The 18,326-nt window shown below is 65.0% G+C and overlaps 4 protein-coding genes across 7 annotated transcripts; 1 reads left to right on the top strand and 3 right to left on the bottom strand.

The window, feature by feature from the left end:
* Nucleotides 1–343: 343 nt before the first annotated feature.
* On the bottom strand, nucleotides 344–3,406 carry LDHD (lactate dehydrogenase D). Of its 2 annotated transcripts, none has more exons than XM_066557570.1 (11): nucleotides 3,287–3,406; nucleotides 2,904–3,016; nucleotides 2,507–2,648; nucleotides 2,283–2,424; nucleotides 1,861–2,020; nucleotides 1,584–1,783; nucleotides 1,383–1,511; nucleotides 954–1,081; nucleotides 786–876; nucleotides 586–697; nucleotides 344–509 (listed from the first exon to the last, which is right to left on the bottom strand). In XM_066557570.1, exons 1-11 carry the CDS (start codon nucleotides 3,404–3,406, stop codon nucleotides 344–346), a joined length of 1,503 nt encoding a protein of 500 aa, XP_066413667.1. The 2 variants fall into 2 exon arrangements, with proteins under 2 accessions (XP_066413667.1, XP_066413668.1); XM_066557571.1 differs by lacking the exon at nucleotides 3,287–3,406 and adding an exon at nucleotides 3,130–3,243.
* A 514-nt stretch (nucleotides 3,407–3,920) lies between these two features.
* Nucleotides 3,921–6,062, bottom strand: LOC136561254 (chymotrypsinogen 2-like). Of its 2 annotated transcripts, none has more exons than XM_066557473.1 (7): nucleotides 5,996–6,062; nucleotides 5,770–5,873; nucleotides 5,572–5,651; nucleotides 5,386–5,464; nucleotides 4,700–4,880; nucleotides 4,186–4,319; nucleotides 3,921–4,111 (listed from the first exon to the last, which is right to left on the bottom strand). In XM_066557473.1, the coding sequence occupies exons 1-7, from the start codon at nucleotides 6,060–6,062 to the stop codon at nucleotides 3,950–3,952; spliced, it is 807 nt and encodes a 268-aa protein (XP_066413570.1). In that variant the 3' UTR covers nucleotides 3,921–3,949. The 2 variants fall into 2 exon arrangements, with proteins under 2 accessions (XP_066413570.1, XP_066413571.1); XM_066557474.1 differs by having other exon boundaries at nucleotides 6,014–6,062.
* An 800-nt stretch (nucleotides 6,063–6,862) lies between these two features.
* LOC136561244 (chymotrypsinogen 2-like) lies at nucleotides 6,863–9,002 on the top strand. Of its 2 annotated transcripts, none has more exons than XM_066557463.1 (7): nucleotides 6,863–6,911; nucleotides 7,052–7,155; nucleotides 7,274–7,353; nucleotides 7,461–7,539; nucleotides 8,045–8,225; nucleotides 8,606–8,739; nucleotides 8,812–9,002. In XM_066557463.1, the coding sequence occupies exons 1-7, from the start codon at nucleotides 6,863–6,865 to the stop codon at nucleotides 8,971–8,973; spliced, it is 789 nt and encodes a 262-aa protein (XP_066413560.1). In that variant the 3' UTR covers nucleotides 8,974–9,002. The 2 variants fall into 2 exon arrangements, with proteins under 2 accessions (XP_066413560.1, XP_066413559.1); XM_066557462.1 differs by having other exon boundaries at nucleotides 6,863–6,929.
* Nucleotides 9,003–11,142: 2,140 nt separating this feature from the next.
* Nucleotides 11,143–17,328, bottom strand: BCAR1 (BCAR1 scaffold protein, Cas family member). Its single transcript, XM_066557490.1, is given in 7 exon segments — nucleotides 11,143–12,426; nucleotides 12,742–12,831; nucleotides 13,040–14,188; nucleotides 14,622–14,726; nucleotides 14,942–15,103; nucleotides 16,313–17,247; nucleotides 17,250–17,328. Coding segments are annotated over 7 exon segments (3,036 nt in total). The 3' UTR covers nucleotides 11,143–11,910.
* Between the last annotated feature and the right edge of the window lie 998 nt (nucleotides 17,329–18,326).

The raw sequence follows: 18,326 nt of genomic DNA, 5'->3' as shown, positions 1-18,326 counted from the left end.
CTCAGCAGGTGCCAGAGAGCTCCCACCTGGCACCAGCAGCACTGCAGCTCAGGGGAAGTGGCTGAGGTGGGACCCTGAGGATGCCCTGCCCTGTGTGTGCTGTCTGGGACTGGGGCCTCCTGGGAAGGGGCTGGGTGTTCCTATCCATCTAAACAACTTTGCAGCACATGGACAGTGTGAGTCCAAAGGGTTTATTGGGGGTTTGAGGATCCCTGACCCCCAGAAGTGGGGATGGGGTGATTTGTAGGGACACATACAGTGGCACTGCAGGCAGCACGGCCACCCTGGCCTTGACTCCAGGGGCTGAGGCTCCCCAGTGCCAGCTCAGTGCTGGTGCTCCCCCTCAGAGCACCTTGCCAGGGTTCATGAGGTTGTGGGGGTCGAGTGCAGCCTTGATGGAGCGCAGGGTGTCCAGGCCCTCTGGGCCCAGCTCCTCCTGCAGCAGTGCCCGCTTGCCCAGCCCCACGCCGTGCTCCCCAGTGCAGGTGCCCCCTGCTGCCAGCGCCCGCCTGTGGGACAGGGAAGGGCAGGGGATGGGGACATCTGTCCGTCCAGCCCCGGCCCCCCAGAGCACCCTGGCCCCACCTTCCCAGGCGCTGGGTGAAGGCGTGGATGCGCTGGGCCTCCTCCGGGTCCTGGGAGTTGAAGATGAGGATGCAGTGGAAGTTGCCATCGCCCACGTGTCCCACCATGGGTCCTGCAAGGCCACGGCTCAGATGGGGTGGGGCATGGAGGATGGTGACCCCCCACTCCCCTCTGTCCCAGGAGGCTGTGACCCTGCTGACCGGTGAGCTTGGAGGCCTGCAGGTCCTGCTTGGTCTCCACCACCACGTCAGGCAGGCGGGAGATGGGCACACAGACATCCGTGGAGTAGCCCTGGGCCAGGGAGGGAAGAGCTGTGGCACTCAGAGCACCATGGGCGCTGCTGCCATCATCCCCACCCCTGTGCCTACCTGGCAGCCGGGCCGCAGGGCCAGGGCAGCGTACCAGGCGTTGTGGCGCATGGACCAGAGCCGCTCCCGCTCCTCCTGCCCCTCCGCCCAGGTCAGGCCGGAGCCACCGTTCTGTCGCACAATCTCCTCTGAAGGTGACCAGGAGCTCTGGGACAGGACCCACGGCACCCCCAGGCACCCAGCCCTTACCCAGGGCCTCCAGTGCTCATCCTGGGCACCCATCCACATCCTGGGATACTCCTGGTCCCACTGTCCCATGCCCTGGACATCCATCACTCACCCCAGTGCTACATCATGGCTCCCCAGCACCATGCTTCACTTCAGAAAACCCTGATCCCCCTGTCCCTGGGCACCCATCCCTCATCCCTGGGTGTCCATCATGGCCCCCAGCCCCAGACACTCCCTCCTCCTCCATATTCCAAGCCATACCCGTCTGCTGCTGCTGCTCAGCCAGGCTACGCCGGGAGCCGTGCAGCTCCAGGAGGAGCGTGGCAGCCACTGGCAGCCCCATCCCACTGAAGCGGCCGCAGGCATCAGCCATCACCTCATCCAGGAACTCTGGGTGGGAGGAGGCAGTGTTGGACTCGAGCACTGGCACCCGGACCCCCATCTCTGGCTGCGGGCACTCACCAATGCGGGCCACGGGCACGGCGGCCTGCAGCACTTGGACAGTGCAGGCCACGGCTGCCCCCACGCTGGGGAAGGAGGCGATGGTGACAGTGGTGGCCTCAGGCAGCGGGTGCAGGCGCAGCGTGGCCTGGGTCAGGAAGCCCAGGGTGCCCTCAGAGCCCACGAAGAGCGAGGTCAGGTCGTAGCCGGCTGCCCGCTTTCTGCACAGAGCTGGTGAGCGGGCACTCACCTGGCACAGGGCCGGCCCAGCATGGCCCCCCAGCCCCCCAGCGCCCACCTGGGCTGGCGGCCAGGGCCGGCGGTGTGGAGCAGGCGCCCGTCGGGCAGCACCACGCGCAGGTTGAGCACGTTGGGGCGCATGGTGCCGTAGCGCACGGCGTTGGTGCCCGAGGCACCTGTGGCCGCCATGCCACACAGCGAGGCATCAGCCCCAGGGTCTGCAAGCAGGGGATGAGCAGGGGAGGCAGGTGGGGATCGCACATCGACATCACTGGGACTCGGACAGCAGCAAAACTATGGGCACTCCCAAAAGCAATGGGGCCATGACATTCCCATTCACATGGGCACCCCTGGGAGCAGAGCATACCTGTGGACACCACAGGACCCCCAACACTCCCACAATGCCCAGGCCTAAAGGAATCCCCAGTACCTACATTGCTGTCACCCCCAGCCCCATGATCCCCCTGATGCCCACAGTACCGACAGGGAACCAGAGCCCGGTGCCACGCAGGTGCTTATTGAGGGCCTTGCGGGTGACACCGGGCTCCACCGTCACCGAGAAGTCCTCGAGGCTCAGCTCTGCGATGGCGTCCATGCGGCTCAGGTCAAAGCAGACGCCGCCCTGGCACAGGGGCACCCGGGGCTGTGGGCATGACCGGGCACCCAGAGCCCCTGGGGGTCAGAGGTGCCGGGGCAGCCCATACCTGCACGGCATTGACGCCTCCTTCCAGGCCGGTGCCCGTGCCGAAGGGCACCATGGGCACACGGCAGCGGTGACAGAGGGCTGCCAGCTCCTGCACCTGCCCCACCGCCTGGGGCCACACCACCACGTCCGGGGGGGCACAGCTGGGGCACAGGCAGCACCATTGACCAACTGACTTGACCCTCCCCATGGCCCTTGCCCAGCCTGGCACTTGTCACATGCCCCTTCCCTTCCCCACGGCCCCTTGTCTACCCAAACATTTCCCATTCCCAGACCCGGCCCTTCCCGGATGACCCTTCCCCTTCCAAAGGCTCTTGCCTTCCCCACCTCTTCCCTTCCCTATGACCCTTCCCCTGGTCCTTCCCCTGCCCAGGGCTCCCAGTCCCAGGGGCACTCACGGGTGCATGGACTCATCGTGGCCGTGCTGCTCCCGCACCGCTGTGGCCGTGGAGACATTGGGGGCCCCGACCACGGCCCTCAGGGCCTCCACGAAGTCAGGGGGCAGCGAGGGCTGGGGGGGAACAACGAGCACCCGTCAGGGGTGCCCTGGGGAGGGTCTGACCGTGGGCACGAGGCCGAGTGGCCATGTCAGGAGCTGAGTGGCCTTTGGAGCCCCGGCCCCACCTTGGAGCAGCAGCTGCGGCGCCCCAGGGCTGCCGCCAGCGCCAGCACCCTCCGCAGGGCCATGTTGCAACGGGACAAGGACGGGAACATGGGAACTGCACAGGACCGGGACATTGCCCTCCCCCGCAGCCTGTCTGGCCCTCCCCCACGCTGACACCTTAAGGTGGCTCCAGCCACACGCCCGTGTGTCCCTGCCAGAGGGACCTGGGTCCCACCAGTGCCTGTGCTCGTGTTCCTGTGCTGTCCCCTGCCTGGGCCGAGTCACTGCGTTCACCATGGTCCCACCATCACAGGTGTCCCCATGCCTGCTCAAGTATCCCTGCAGCAGGACAGGGGTCCATGACCCCATAGGAGACCACATGTCTCCACACACCTCCCTTCCCAGAGAGGAGTCACCATGTCCCATTGCCCATCTGTCCCCATTCCCAGCCAGGGGTCCCCATGCCCCCTGTCCCTCTGTTCCCGTGCGCAGCCAGGTTTCTCCATTTGGGCACAGGAGTCACCATGTGCCCCTGTCCATCTGTCCCCATCCCCAGGCAGGTGTGCCCAAGTCCCCCTGTCCATCTGTCCTCATTTCCAGCCAGGTGTCCCCATGCCCCCTGTCCATCTGTCCCCGTTCCCAGCCAGGTGTCCCCATGCCACTCAGCACTCCTGGACAGGTGTCCTCCTGCCCAGAGCATTGACCCCAGCCCACCGCATGCCCCCACCCTCAGCCGGGGGTCTCCCGGCCACCCGCCTGCCCCGTGCCCCGCTCCCGGGCGTCCCGGCGTGGTGACAAGGACACAGTGTGCTCAGGGGGTGGCAGCGTTTATTGCAGGCCTCAGTTGGCCTCCAGGATGGAGTCGATCCAGTCGCGGAGCTTGGTGACGCGGGCGTACACGCCGGGAGTCTTGGTGTCGCAGGTGCTGCTGCCCCAGGAGACGATGCCCACCAGGTTCCAGGCGCCGTCCTTCTGGCACACCAGCGGGCCCCCGGAGTCGCCCTGCACGGGGCAGCGGGTGAGCGCCGGCCCGGGGCCCGGGGCCAGCGGGGGCAGCGGGGGCCGGGGGCACCTACCATGCAGGAAGAGGCTCCGTCGGCACCGGCGCAGACCATCACGTCGCGGATGCGGAAGCCCCAGAACTCCTTGCACTGGGCGTTGGTGAGCAAGGGCAGAGCCACCTGCTGCAGCACCGCCGGAGTGTGTGCGGCTGCGGGGAGAGGGCAGCGTCAGCGCCGGCACCGGCACCGGGAGCGCAGCGGGAATGGGGAAGGGGCTGGGACGGGGAGGGCGGCACCCTGAGGATGGTGGAGATGGGGACAGGATTGGGTCAGGCTTGGGGAATGGTGATGGGATGACGAATGGGACTGGGACAAAAATGGGCATACGGGGATATGGGAATGGCATGGGGATTCGGATTCAGATTGGCATGGGGACCGGATGGGAGATTGCCATGAACATTAGGATTCCGATGAGGACAGGGACTGACCATATGGATGAGGAAGGGGACAGGCAAGACAGCAGACAAGGACGGGGATTTGGATGAGGCAGGGGACAGGAATGGGGATGGGGACAAGAAAGTGCAGTCACCGTTGGAGTCAGTGAGCCCCCAGCCAGTGGTGACGCAGGTCATTCCCCCCGGGAATTCGTCAGTGGCCTTGGGCAGGCAGACGGGGGACACGCGATCCGACAGCTGCGCCGGAGTGGCCAGTTTGATCAGGGTGATGTCGTCGTGGATGGTCAGCATGTTGAACTTGGGGTTCTTGAAGACCTGAAGCACGCAGCACTGCTCTCAGCACCTGCACCCCCTGCCAGGGTGCCGGGCACTGGGCACTCCACAGGGATCAGTAGGGACCTTGGGGACCAATGGGGGCTCCGGGGGTGCTCCTGTGGGTCCCGTGATGGCAGGGTGTCTGAGCTGCCGGGCCCAGTCCCTGGGACACTGGGGAGCAGGGACACCCCAGGTCACGTCCCCTGCCGGGATGAAATGGACCCTGAGGCCTGAGCTCCTATCCCTTGGGAGTTCCTGGGAACATGGGGACATCCAGGGCACCTGACCTGAAGGATGAGTGGGAGCAGGGACACCCCAGGGGACTGCAGTGCAGGGATGTGGGACACCATGGACACCCCGGGGAACCCTGACCCTCCGGAGAAGGGGACCCGGGGACTCCTCAGGAGCACAAAGCCCAGGACAAGGGGGACCCGGACATAAGCCCCCAGGCCGCCTGTGGTGGCCGTGAGATCCCGCAGGCACACGGACCCCGCCCCGCAGGTACCTTCTCGATTTTCAGTTCCTGCTGATCAGGGCCGGGGGCGTCCTGGTCGTAGGCGCCCACCACCACGGTGTCGGTTTTCCTGGGCACAGGCAGGCACTGAGCACGGCACACGGGCACAGCGGGTTCCCAGGGCACCCTGTGCCCGTGCCCAGCCCCGGCCCGGCCGGCAGCACAGCCGGTGCCTACCTGATGCCGCAGTGGGCAGCGGTGACCACCCAGTTCTCGCTGATCAGGGACCCGCCGCAGAAGTGGAAGCCGTTGTTGCGCTGCCGGGGAGAGCTGCCCTCAGCACCCGGCACCAGCGCCGCCACCAACGCCGGCGTGCTCCGTGCCCGGCCCCCACACGGCACCCACCCCTGCCCCCGGCCCGCCCCGGCCTCTCACCTGCAGGGACACCTGCCATGGCCAGGACCCTGCCACCGCCGCCTCTCCGTTGACGATGCGGTTGTAGCCACGGATGACGGGTGTGATGGCGGGCACGCCGCAGTCTGCGGGGCACAGGCGGCCGTGGGACGGCGGCTCCGGCCACCCCGGCCCCGTGTCCCCTCCCCACCCCTCCCGCCCGCCCCAGCCCCGAGCCCACCCCGCCAAGCCCCACGACCCCACGCACTCTCAGGGAGGGCGGCACAGGCAAAGCCCGCCAGGGCCAGGCAGCTCAACACCCACAGCAGAGCCATTGCCACTTGTGAGGACTGACCTGCCCGGCACCCGCTGGCTCTTATATGCACCCCTGGGCACCTCCCTGCTGCCGCTGGCCTTGCCACCGTGGCCTTGGGAGATGGCGTGGCAGCTGGAACTTCTCCCAGGAAATGGCCTGGGAACGTGGCACCTGGAGCCAATATCCTTGGCTATGGCTGTGGGACAGCGCTGGCCTGGACTAAATGCTGGCTCCTAAATGTCCTTGGAATCATTCCATTTCGCCCATGTCCTTCATAATTGGGGTCCCAGAGCTGGACACAGCACTGCATGCATGGTCTCAGCATAGTGGAGTAGAGGAGCAGAATCCCCTCCCTTGATGTGCTGCTCAGGATGCTGCAGTTGTAGCCAAAGATACAGTGGGTTTTTCTAGGCTGCCCGCACAATTTGTCATGGAGTTGTGGAGTTCGGAAGGACCATGGAGTTCACCAAGTGCTGGGTCTGTACAGCCCTTCCAGCCTGCCACCCAGACAGGGGTTCATCCAGACCTCCAGGTGCCTGGGACACCAAAGAGTTTGGTGAGAAGGTTCCAGTACTGGCAATATGCCGGTGGCACCATACCACTGCCACCCAGACAGGGGTTCATCCAGAGGTCCAGGTGCCTGGGACAGGAAAGAGTTGTGTGAGAAGTTTCCAGTACTGGCAATGTGCCAGTAGCACCACACCAGCTGCCACGCCATCTCCCAAGGCCACGGTGGCAAGGCCAGCGGCAGCAGGGAGGTGCCCAGGGGTGCATATAAGAGCCAGCGGGTGCCGGGCAGGTCAGTCCTCACAAGTGGCAATGGCTCTGCTGTGGGTGTTGAGCTGCCTGGCCCTGGCGGGCTTTGCCCGTGCCGCCCTCCCTGAGAGTGCGTGGGGTCGTGGGGCTTGGCGGGGTGGGCTCGGGGCTGGGGCGGGCGGGAGGGGTGGGGAGGGGACACGGGGCCGGGGTGGCCGGAGCCGCCGTCCCACGGCCGCCTGTGCCCCGCAGACTGCGGCGTGCCCGCCATCACACCCGTCATCCGTGGCTACAACCGCATCGTCAACGGAGAGGCGGCGGTGGCAGGGTCCTGGCCATGGCAGGTGTCCCTGCAGGTGAGAGGCCGGGGCGGGCCGGGGGCAGGGGTGGGTGCCGTGTGGGGGCCGGGCACGGAGCACGCCGGCGTTGGTGGCGGCGCTGGTGCCGGGTGCTGAGGGCAGCTCTCCCCGGCAGCGCAACAACGGCTTCCACTTCTGCGGCGGGTCCCTGATCAGCGAGAACTGGGTGGTCACCGCTGCCCACTGCGGCATCAGGTAGGCACCGGCTGTGCTGCCGGCCGGGCCGGGGCTGGGCACGGGCACAGGGTGCCCTGGGAACCCGCTGTGCCCGTGTGCCGTGCTCAGTGCCTGCCTGTGCCCAGGAAAACCGACACCGTGGTGGTGGGCGCCTACGACCAGGACGCCCCCGGCCCTGATCAGCAGGAACTGAAAATCGAGAAGGTACCTGCGGGGCGGGGTCCGTGTGCCTGCGGGATCCCACGGCCACCACAGGCGGCCTGGGGGCTTATGTCCGGGTCCCCCTTGTCCTGGGCTTTGTGCTCCTGAGGAGTCCCCGGGTCCCCTTCTCCGGAGGGTCAGGGTTCCCCGGGGTGTCCATGGTGTCCCACATCCCTGCACTGCAGTCCCCTGGGGTGTCCCTGCTCCCACTCATCCTTCAGGTCAGGTGCCCTGGATGTCCCCATGTTCCCAGGAACTCCCAAGGGATAGGAGCTCAGGCCTCAGGGTCCATTTCATCCCGGCAGGGGACGTGACCTGGGGTGTCCCTGCTCCCCAGTGTCCCAGGGACTGGGCCCGGCAGCTCAGACACCCTGCCATCACGGGACCCACAGGAGTACCCCCGGAGCCCCCATTGGTCCCCAAGGTCCCTACTGATCCCTGTGGAGTGCCCAGTGCCCGGCACCCTGGCAGGGGGTGCAGGTGCTGAGAGCAGTGCTGCGTGCTTCAGGTCTTCAAGAACCCCAAGTTCAACATGCTGACCATCCACGACGACATCACCCTGATCAAACTGGCCACTCCGGCGCAGCTGTCGGATCGCGTGTCCCCCGTCTGCCTGCCCAAGGCCACTGACGAATTCCCGGGGGGAATGACCTGCGTCACCACTGGCTGGGGGCTCACTGACTCCAACGGTGACTGCACTTTCTTGTCCCCATCCCCATTCCTGTCCCCTGCCTCATCCAAATCCCCGTCCTTGTCTGCTGTCTTGCCTGTCCCCTTCCTCATCCATATGGTCAGTCCCTGTCCTCATCGGAATCCTAATGTTCATGGCAATCTCCCATCCGGTCCCCATGCCAATCTGAATCCGAATCCCCATGCCATTCCCATATCCCCGTATGCCCATTTTTGTCCCAGTCCCATTCGTCATCCCATCACCATTCCCCAAGCCTGACCCAATCCTGTCCCCATCTCCACCATCCTCAGGGTGCCGCCCTCCCCGTCCCAGCCCCTTCCCCATTCCCGCTGCGCTCCCGGTGCCGGTGCCGGCGCTGACGCTGCCCTCTCCCCGCAGCCGCACACACTCCGGCGGTGCTGCAGCAGGTGGCTCTGCCCTTGCTCACCAACGCCCAGTGCAAGGAGTTCTGGGGCTTCCGCATCCGCGACGTGATGGTCTGCGCCGGTGCCGACGGAGCCTCTTCCTGCATGGTAGGTGCCCCCGGCCCCCGCTGCCCGCTGGCCCCGGGCCCCGGGCCGGCGCTCACCCGCTGCCCCGTGCAGGGTGACTCCGGGGGCCCGCTGGTGTGCCAGAAGGACGGTGCCTGGAACCTGGTGGGCATCGTCTCCTGGGGCAGCAGCACCTGCGACACCAAGACTCCCGGCGTGTACGCCCGCGTCACCAAGCTCCGCGACTGGATCGACTCCATCCTGGAGGCCAACTGAGGCCTGCAATAAACGCTGCCACCCCCTGAGCACACTGTGTCCTTGTCACCACGCCGGGACGCCCGGGAGCGGGGCACGGGGCAGGCGGGTGGCCGGGAGACCCCCGGCTGAGGGTGGGGGCATGCGGTGGGCTGGGGTCAATGCTCTGGGCAGGAGGACACCTGTCCAGGAGTGCTGAGTGGCATGGGGACACCTGGCTGGGAACGGGGACAGATGGACAGGGGGCATGGGGACACCTGGCTGGAAATGAGGACAGATGGACAGGGGGACTTGGGCACACCTGCCTGGGGATGGGGACAGATGGACAGGGGCACATGGTGACTCCTGTGCCCAAATGGAGAAACCTGGCTGCGCACGGGAACAGAGGGACAGGGGGCATGGGGACCCCTGGCTGGGAATGGGGACAGATGGGCAATGGGACATGGTGACTCCTCTCTGGGAAGGGAGGTGTGTGGAGACATGTGGTCTCCTATGGGGTCATGGACCCCTGTCCTGCTGCAGGGATACTTGAGCAGGCATGGGGACACCTGTGATGGTGGGACCATGGTGAACGCAGTGACTCGGCCCAGGCAGGGGACAGCACAGGAACACGAGCACAGGCACTGGTGGGACCCAGGTCCCTCTGGCAGGGACACACGGGCGTGTGGCTGGAGCCACCTTAAGGTGTCAGCATGGGGGAGGGCCAGACAGGCTGCGGGGGAGGGCAATGTCCCGGTCCTGTGCAGTTCCCATGTTCCCGTCCTTGTCCCGTTGCAACATGGCCCTGCGGAGGGTGCTGGCGCTGGCGGCAGCCCTGGGGCGCCGCAGCTGCTGCTCCAAGGTGGGGCCGGGGCTCCAAAGGCCACTCAGCTCCTGACGTGGCCACTCGGCCTCGTGCCCACGGTCAGACCCTCCCCAGGGCACCCCTGACGGGTGCTCGTTGTTCCCCCCCAGCCCTCGCTGCCCCCTGACTTCGTGGAGGCCCTGAGGGCCGTGGTCGGGGCCCCCAATGTCTCCACGGCCACAGCGGTGCGGGAGCAGCACGGCCACGATGAGTCCATGCACCCGTGAGTGCCCCTGGGACTGGGAGCCCTGGGCAGGGGAAGGACCAGGGGAAGGGTCATAGGGAAGGGAAGAGGTGGGGAAGGCAAGAGCCTTTGGAAGGGGAAGGGTCATCCGGGAAGGGCCGGGTCTGGGAATGGGAAATGTTTGGGTAGACAAGGGGCCGTGGGGAAGGGAAGGGGCATGTGACAAGTGCCAGGCTGGGCAAGGGCCATGGGGAGGGTCAAGTCAGTTGGTCAATGGTGCTGCCTGTGCCCCAGCTGTGCCCCCCCGGACGTGGTGGTGTGGCCCCAGGCGGTGGGGCAGGTGCAGGAGCTGGCAGCCCTCTGTCACCGCTGCCGTGTGCCCATGGTGCCCTTCGGCACGGGCACCGGCCTGGAAGGAGGCGTCAATGCCGTGCAGGTATGGGCTGCCCCGGCACCTCTGACCCCCAGGGGCTCTGGGTGCCCGGTCATGCCCACAGCCCCGGGTGCCCCTGTGCCAGGGCGGCGTCTGCTTTGACCTGAGCCGCATGGACGCCATCGCAGAGCTGAGCCTCGAGGACTTCTCGGTGACGGTGGAGCCCGGTGTCACCCGCAAGGCCCTCAATAAGCACCTGCGTGGCACCGGGCTCTGGTTCCCTGTCGGTACTGTGGGCATCAGGGGGATCATGGGGCTGGGGGTGACAGCAATGTAGGGGCTGGTGATGAGGACATACTTGAGGAGCTGCTGATTGTGGGTGTCCATTGGTGTGCTGATTCCAGGGCAGTAGCAGAGAGGGTGCCATGGTTCCTGAGGTTCTGTAAGGGATGGATAGCCAGGACCAGGAATGCTTGGGGTCACGGGCTACCATCGTCTCTGCCACACCAAACCCATAGGGCCCATGGTGACCATGGCCTCTGGCAAGGTGCTGTGAGGGACACTCATCTGATACTGGTTCTAGCGCCATGTGACCCCAATGCCCTGCAATACCACCCTTCATTTCCCCCCAACCCTCTTAGGCCCATCCCTTGCATGCCAGTAACCCTCTGTGCACCAGGAGTCTCCAAAGGCTAGGAGTTTTTTTAGGAGGACAGGATCTCCCCAGTCCTGCCACAGGGCCTCTCCCTCACCCCAGCAGGTACATGCAGATACCCAGGAGATAAGGGGTGTTTCTAGGCAAATCTTTATACTGCTGAGGGACTTGGGGCCAAGTTTTGGAGGGGGCTGCCACGTGGTAGCTCCGGGAACCAGCGGAAGCTTCCCCTGTGTTCAAAAGGCACCAATTTCAGTTCGCGTTTCGGTTACAGCTGGTACTGTAGCACAACCCGAGACGTGAGAACGCACAAGTTAGCCCCTTCCTGCCCCAGCAGCTCTCCACCACCCCTAACCCCCCTGGGGACCCCTATCCCCAGCCTCCAGCACACAAGGGGACAGTACAACCCATCTCTGTCACACTGTCCCACCATCACAGGGGATGGCTTCCACACCATTAGAATCTCTTGGCCACCGTGGAGTTCTCCAGAGTCCACCGCAGAGTCCTCCCGAGAGCAGAGCAGCCACAGCATCACAAAGGGCATCTCAAATTGCCAGGCACATCCTTGGCTCACCAGGGACCTGGCCCCATGCCCTTCAGCCCAGAACTGGCTGCCGGGTTTGTATGGAGAGAGGACAGTGGGGAAGGAGTGGACACAGATCCATCTCCCAGCTTTGCTTCATTACAGGCCCAGCTCAAACCATTCCTGGCCCCTGGCCAGAGGGAGGAGGAAGGGGTATGATGGCTGCAGCCCCTCACCTCTATTCCCACAGAGCCCCAGCCCCCCGGTGTGCGTGGGAGTCTCTATGTACATGTCTGCTTACACCGGGTGGAGAGGACTTGCATGGAGGGGAATGCGTGTCTGGGGAAGGGTGGGGGCCAGAGAGAGGGGACAGTGGCCCTCACATGGCTGCCAGCTGGCCCAGCACCATCCTGAACTGCTGCGTGCTGTTGGCGAGGTCCTTGACACGCTCCACCATGTCCTTGGAGGCGGAAGGAGATGGGTAGTGGAGCGCAGCTGCCTTGGTGGTCATCACGATCTCCTTGAGCATCTCACAGAGGAGGTTGCTGTAGTGCATCACCTTGTGCTGGACGTCCTGGGCCTTGGCCTGGCGGGACAGCGTGTCCCCAATAAAGACAAGCTTGTGGGCACTGAGGATGACAAACTTGCTGTGGGCCACAAAGATCTTGGGAGGTTGGTTGGTGCTGACAGCAGTGAAGAAGGCATCGACAGCATTGGTGAGCGTGGTGAGGTTGGCCTCGCACTGCTCCAGGTAGAAGAGGAGGAGCTGGCGGTCAGCAGGACACAGTGTCCCCCCGCCCCGCGCGGGGCTGTAGTGCTGGGGGGGGCTCCAGTTGGACAGGTCGTTGTCGATGGGGCGCGTCACCTCCTGCTCCAGCCGCTCAAACTGCTTCAGCTGTGGGAGAGACAGGCATGGGGCAGGGTGGCCACTGAGCCAGCACCTGCTCCCCTCCATGGAGCCACCAGCCCCAGGGAACACAGTGAGAGACAGCACTAGCCCCAGGACAGCCATGCTAGGCTCCTCTCCAGGATCAAAGTGCCTACTCCCCTCTTTACTAGCACAGCACTGGTATGGAAGGCAAGGTAGAATGCACCATGAGAACATCCAGGGAAGAAGGCTGTGGTCAGACCAGCAGCAGAGGTTACAACAGAAGCAAGACATGGGGCCCTGTGCATAGCAGCACCCACCTGCCTGTCCCAGTGCCCTTACCTGCTGGTGCTCCAGCTGGTCCTTGCTCTGCCGGATGATGTTGCCTTTCTCCAGCAGCTCCTTCTGGGTCTTCTCAAACTCCTCCTTGCCCTGCAGGGGCATGACATGGAAGGGGTCAGCGACATCAGCCTTGCCAGAGAGCCCCCCCTGCCCTGGGACATCCCTGGTCCACAAAGCCCTCAAGCTGGAGGGTAAGAGCAAAACATAGGTAGAAGCAGAGCTGCCTAATTCCCCCTGTGGCAGAGAGCTACCATCATAAACACTCCCTGTGGGAAGCAGCCCCCATACCCGTGCCCACCTGGAGATGGACATAGTCATAATCCTCCATCCAGCCGCTCTCGCTGTTCTCGTAGGGCCCATCAGGTGACTCCTGGGCCAGCAACTTGGGAGGGGAGGGCAGGGGCCGTGACTGGATGCTGCTGGCCTTGTCGGAGGGGTGAGGGGGCCCATGGCCACCACTGTCCCCCGCCGGCTTTGTCCGTTTGAAGAGAAGGGAGGCATTGCCATGCAGGAAGGAAGCCAACTGCTTAGTGTCATCAGGAACACCACGTGAGTGCATGATGAAGTGCTCCAAGTCATCTGTGCCTGGCTTGCTGCTGGCCAGAGCACTGGGGGCCCAGTGGCAAGCGTCCAGCGCTTGGCCGTGCCGTGCCAGGGCCTGGTAGACCTCCTCCATCTTCTGCAGCTGCTTGCTGAGCTTGGTGTAGAGAGAGCGGTCAGAGGCCTGGGCAGCATTGCCCACTGCCCCCCGGGCAAACTCCAGCAGGTCCCGGAGGGCCGTCCGGACGCCCTCGGCTGCCCCACGGATGTTGGCAGCATTGGCCTCCATGTGCTCGGGGCTGCGCCAGTTGGTGCTGATAAAGGACATGAGGTAGGAGACAGCGCTGCTGACGCCACTCTGGAGCTTGGCCAGTGTCTCCATGGCGGCATCCAAGTCCAGGGAGAACTCCTTGCCGGCTCCCTTAGCCGGCTCCTTCACAGGCACCACGTCCAGCGAGGATGTGGAGATGTTGCTGCGGGTGCTGCCTGTGCTGGAAGCCGAGAGGCGCTTGGCATCAGCACCCTTGGCCTCGCGGTCTACTTGTGGTGGGACATCGTAGATGTACTCGCCCTCCGTGTCCACTGAGCCCTTGCCCGGGGCGTGCAGGTCCCGGGGCACATCGTACACCTCCTGGGAGGGGAAGCTGGATCCCCCCAGCTTCTTGAGGCTGGGGGGCACATCGTAGATCTCATGGGAGAGAGGCAGCTCAGGAGCACCTTTCCCAGCTGCCGGGGGCACATCGTAGACATCCTCTGGCAAGTAGGGCTCCTGCTGGGCCAGGATCAGGGGGTGGCGGGAGGGGTCGAAGGCTTTCTGCTTGGCAAAGGCAGGTGGCACATCGTAGGTCTCCTCCCGCGCTGGGCCATCGGGCACGTCCTTGCTCACTGAGGGGGGGACATCGTACACCTGCAAGGGCAGAGCAGTGGCACTGTCAGCACTGCTGGGAGAGCTGGCCTGGGGCAGGTGTGGAGGCACAGGCTGGCTGCCCCAAGCTGCAGGGCATGCAAGGGCATCCACCTTCCCCTCCCAGGAGCATCCAAGACATCACTGGGTGGGCACTGGGATGAAGCCATGCACCTCAGGGATGCCCCTGCCCTTTGGCACAGGAATCAAAAAATCCTAGAGTAGCCCAGGTTGGCAGGGACTTTGACATCTTGTCCAACCTCATCCCCTGGATGTGAACATCCAGCAACCCATTCCTTGGCATTCTGAAAGCCTCCAGTGCCAGGGACATCATCACATCTCTGGGGAGACTGATTTAGTAAATTATTTTTCTCCCTGTAAAAATCTGTTTGTCATTCTTACACAAAGAAGCTGGGAGCTTCCCAGCAGCACTTACAGTTTGGTGCAAGTTCTTCTCTACACTGGGGGGCACGTCGTAGATCTCTTGCCCCGGGTCCTGCCCATTGGGACCCTTCACTGCCATGGGAGGAGTGTCATAGACCTGGAGAGGGGGAACACAGGAGGATGTGTCAGAGAGATGGTGTGGCCACCCACCTGCTCTCAGGGACCAGCTGAGAATGGTGGAGGTGCTCAGGAGTGGCACTGAGGTCCATAAAGCATAGTTTTGGGTGCAATTTAGCCTGGTATGGATCTCAGGCTGTGACCCGTTCTTAAGGGCAGATCCAGAGATGCCCCTGACACCCCAAGCAGGCTCACCTCCTGGCTGAACTGACTCGGGACCCCTCCTCGGACAGGTGGCACATCATAGATCTCCTGGGAGCCCGTGGAGATTAGGTGGCGAGGGAAATCGTACTCAACCTGCTCACCCTTGGGGGAGTCATAGACGTACACCTGGCCCACACGGGTGGGCACCAGCACCTGGAAAGAGGGAAAAGACATGATGTGGGCACTACCGAGCATCTCCCACCCTGCATCGTTCCCCCAAAACCCAGCAACGGGGCCAGAGAGAGGATGGTTTGGATTCCGTACTGGATTGCCTGGAATCAGGGTCTGCCCGGTGCCACGGGAGGGCGCTCCCCGGCCGGGTGTGCGGCGGTGCCGGGGACGGGATGATATCACCGGTTATTTATAGCGGCGATAGTCTCAGCGAGAGACAAAGCCCGGCCGGCACAGCCGTGGCATGCAGAAAGCAACGGCCGATCCAGGCATGGGCCGGGATCTGCCAACACCTGGAGACCCCTCCCGACCCACAGCTCTGCACGTGAATGGGTCACTTCATGGTGACACCAGAGCGGAAAATAACCAAACCCAGAGGGTAATGGCACCCTGCCCAACCAGTGCCAAGGAGGGCTGAGGTGTTGGGCTGGTTCTTCCTTTTCGGATGTTCCTTGTGCCCTGGCTGTGATTTGGCAGCTCCCTCCCCTCCCTGGCTGCTTCCCAGGGGTGAGTTGGAGTAGCCTTCCTGGAAAACACGATACTGAAAGCACCTCACTCCTCTTCCCCGGGATGACGTTCCAGGGTAGGGGCAGAGCCAGAAGGAGGCTGGTGTCCAGGATGGAGCCGTTAGGCTCCATGCTGGGGACAGCCTGGTGCCTCACCCTTGCCTCACCAGTGTACCTACAAGTACTGGCAGGCTGCCTGGCACAGTCGGGAAACGCTGGCACTGCCTGTCTGTTCCTGTGCGCGCTCCCAGGAGGAACAAAACCTCACAGCATTGTGCTGGGTACCACAGCTACTTCCACAGCTCCAGAACCCAGCATCCCAAAATAGCTCTTGGGATACCAACACTCTGTGCCCATACCAAACACACTGCCATGCCCTGGGTGACACCAGCAGAGCCCACATAAGAGACCCTAAGTACCAGAGTGCTGAATGCTGTGCCAGCCCCAAGAGGGGCAGCTCACACCACCCAGGGCACCTCAGCCACTGCAGGGACTCTCCCAGTGCGCCCACTCCTGCCAGCAGTGTGGGCAAGGATGCCCACACAACCCCAGCAATGGGCACATGGGCTGCCTGCTCCAAGTGTACCAAGGTGAAAAGCCCAAGCTGTGCCACCCACTTGTACCCATGGACCACAGAGCACCCCACAAACACAACACACTCCCAAGTCCAGTTTCCCCATCCTACCTTTCCTTGGGGCTTGTGCCCTTCCCAGCTCCTCATGTCCAATGACGGTGGCACCTGGTAGATTTCTTGAGCCTGACCAGCTGAAGGAGGAACCTGGTAGACATCCTGGGGGGGACTAGCAGAGCCCCCTGGGTACGCCTCTGCTGCTTGGCCCAGGGAGGGGGGAACCTGGTAGATTTCCTGGCCGGGGTTGGGGAAGGTGTGGGGAGGTGCCTGCTTTGGGTAGGTGGAAGGCTGCTTAGCTGGGGCAGGAGGAAACTGTCCAGTGGGTGCTGAGCCCGGGTACAGACCCTGCTGTCCCTTGTTGGGGACTGGCATCAGATAGACATTGTCCCCTTGGGGTGCATAAGCAGGGTGCATGGAGGTGTACTGCGAGGCGGGCGACAGCGGGGTGTAGCCCCCTTGGTGGTGGAAGGGCAGAGCCGGCTGGGGTACAGATGGCTGCGGCGGTGCCTGCCCCTGTGCCGGGGCAGGCGCTTGCTGCTGCGGCTGCTTCTTGTCGTACATCCCCACGAGAATCTTGAGGCGGTTCCCGGGAACGATGCCCTGCCGGCCATGGAGCGAACAGAGCCACCAGCCATCCAGCCCCTGCGTGTTGCGCTCCAGCACCGTCATGATGTCGCCCTTGCGGAAGGAGAGCTCGTCCGGGGACTCGGCCACGTTGTCGTACAGCGCCTTGGCCAGCACGTTCTGGAAGAGAGCCCCGCGCCGGGGCGGTGAGCCGGGCCCCGCCGGCCGGTGGGGCGTCATCCCGGCGGGCGGCAGCTCAGCACCGGGACGGAGCCCCGCGGGCCGGGGGCTTCTCCGCGCAGTTCCCGCCAGCTGGATCTCCCCGTTCCAGCCACCGCGGGATTCCTCGCTGGAGCAAAACCCACCCTTCCCAGAGGTGGTGCCGGGAAGGGGCCGGGCCCTTCCGCCTCCCCGGTTTCGGGGGGCCTCCTCTGCCTCTCCCGCCCCTTCCCTCCGCCGACTGGGAGGAAGTGCCGGGGCGGTGAGTCAGCCGTGGCCGTGGCCATCGCACGGCACCCGTCGTCGGGCCCGGGCCCCTTCCACCCCGCGGGGTCCCCCAGCCGGGCCCCGGCGGCACCTGCCAGCGCTGCTCGGGGCCGCGGCGGCGGGACGGGTCGCGGCCCGCCCGGGATGGCAGGGCCGGACTCCCGGCTGTCCCGCGGCCCTGCCCGCCGCCGGTGCCGCCCCGCCCGGTGGGGCGGAGGCCTGGGGAGGCCCCTGGCCCTGCTGGGCCCCCCACAAGTCCCGCAGCTCCCTGCCCCGCCAGGAGGGAGGGGAGCAGGCAAGGCCTGGCCGTCTCGGAGCGGGGGAGCTCGGCCAAGGTCACGCCAGGGGGATCGGCCGCACAGGAGAGGCCCTGCCCGGGCCGAGCGGTGAGAGGGCTGAGGCCTTCCTCCTCCTCCTCCTCTTCATCATCCTTCTCCTCCAACAGGGCCCCCCAGCAGCCGTTCCCCCGCGCCCTACCTGTCCCCGCGCACGCCCCCTTGTCCTCCCCCCGTGTCCCCGCTCACCAGGTAGTTCATCTTCCCGCGGGGCCGCTCCGGCCGCAGCGGGCCGGGTGCGGGGCCGAGGGCCGGGCCGGGCCGGGCCGGGGGCGGCGGGGCCGGGGCGCGCGGGCGGCGGCGGCGCCGTAGGGATCGTTATAGCGCCGCGCGCGCCCGGCCCGGCGGCTCCGCCCGCCCCCATTGGCTGCGCCCGCCCGGGGGGCGGGGCCCGGGACGAGGGGCGGGGAAATAGGCGGGGTCTCAGGCGCGGGGCGGGGCCTCAGGCGCGGGGCGGGGCGGGCACGGGGGCGCAGGGTGAGGTACGCGCGTGTAAAAGGAGCGGAACGGGTGTGATACCGGTCCAGGGGCTGTGATACCGGCCAAGGGGTGTGACCAACTGCGACAAAGGGTAAGGGGAGTGGAACAGGCGTGCAACAGATGTGTGCACTGAAGAGTGTGCAACAGGTGTTGTAGTGAGCCTGCACTTGGTGTGTAACAAAAGCTATATGCAATGTGTAAAT

This window comes from Molothrus aeneus, chromosome 11 (assembly GCF_037042795.1).
Source record: "Molothrus aeneus isolate 106 chromosome 11, BPBGC_Maene_1.0, whole genome shotgun sequence".
Taxonomy (NCBI): Eukaryota; Metazoa; Chordata; class Aves; order Passeriformes; family Icteridae; genus Molothrus; species Molothrus aeneus.
This window is presented reverse-complemented; position numbering and strand designations above follow the sequence as displayed.

Coding starts and splice junctions, on each gene's coding strand:
- LOC136561244 (XM_066557462.1), top strand. CDS start 6,863: ATGGCTCTGCTGTGGGTGTTGAGCTGCCTGGCCCTGGCGGGCTTTGCC. Junction 6,930..7,051: donor CCGTGCCGCCCTCCCTGAGA/GTGCGTGGGGTC, acceptor TGTGCCCCGCAG/ACTGCGGCGTGCCCGCCATC. Junction 8,226..8,605: donor GGGGCTCACTGACTCCAACG/GTGACTGCACTT, acceptor CTCTCCCCGCAG/CCGCACACACTCCGGCGGTG.
- LDHD (XM_066557570.1), bottom strand. CDS start 3,406: ATGGTGAACGCAGTGACTCGGCCCAGGCAGGGGACAGCACAGGAACAC. Junction 2,425..2,506: donor GAGGCGTCAATGCCGTGCAG/GTATGGGCTGCC, acceptor CCCCTGTGCCAG/GGCGGCGTCTGCTTTGACCT. Junction 510..585: donor TTCACCCAGCGCCTGGGAAG/GTGGGGCCAGGG, acceptor CCTGTCCCACAG/GCGGGCGCTGGCAGCAGGGG.
- LOC136561254 (XM_066557473.1), bottom strand. CDS start 6,062: ATGGCTCTGCTGTGGGTGTTGAGCTGCCTGGCCCTGGCGGGCTTTGCC. Junction 5,465..5,571: donor GCTGCCCACTGCGGCATCAG/GTAGGCACCGGC, acceptor GCCTGTGCCCAG/GAAAACCGACACCGTGGTGG. Junction 4,320..4,699: donor GGGGCTCACTGACTCCAACG/GTGACTGCACTT, acceptor CTCTCCCCGCAG/CCGCACACACTCCGGCGGTG.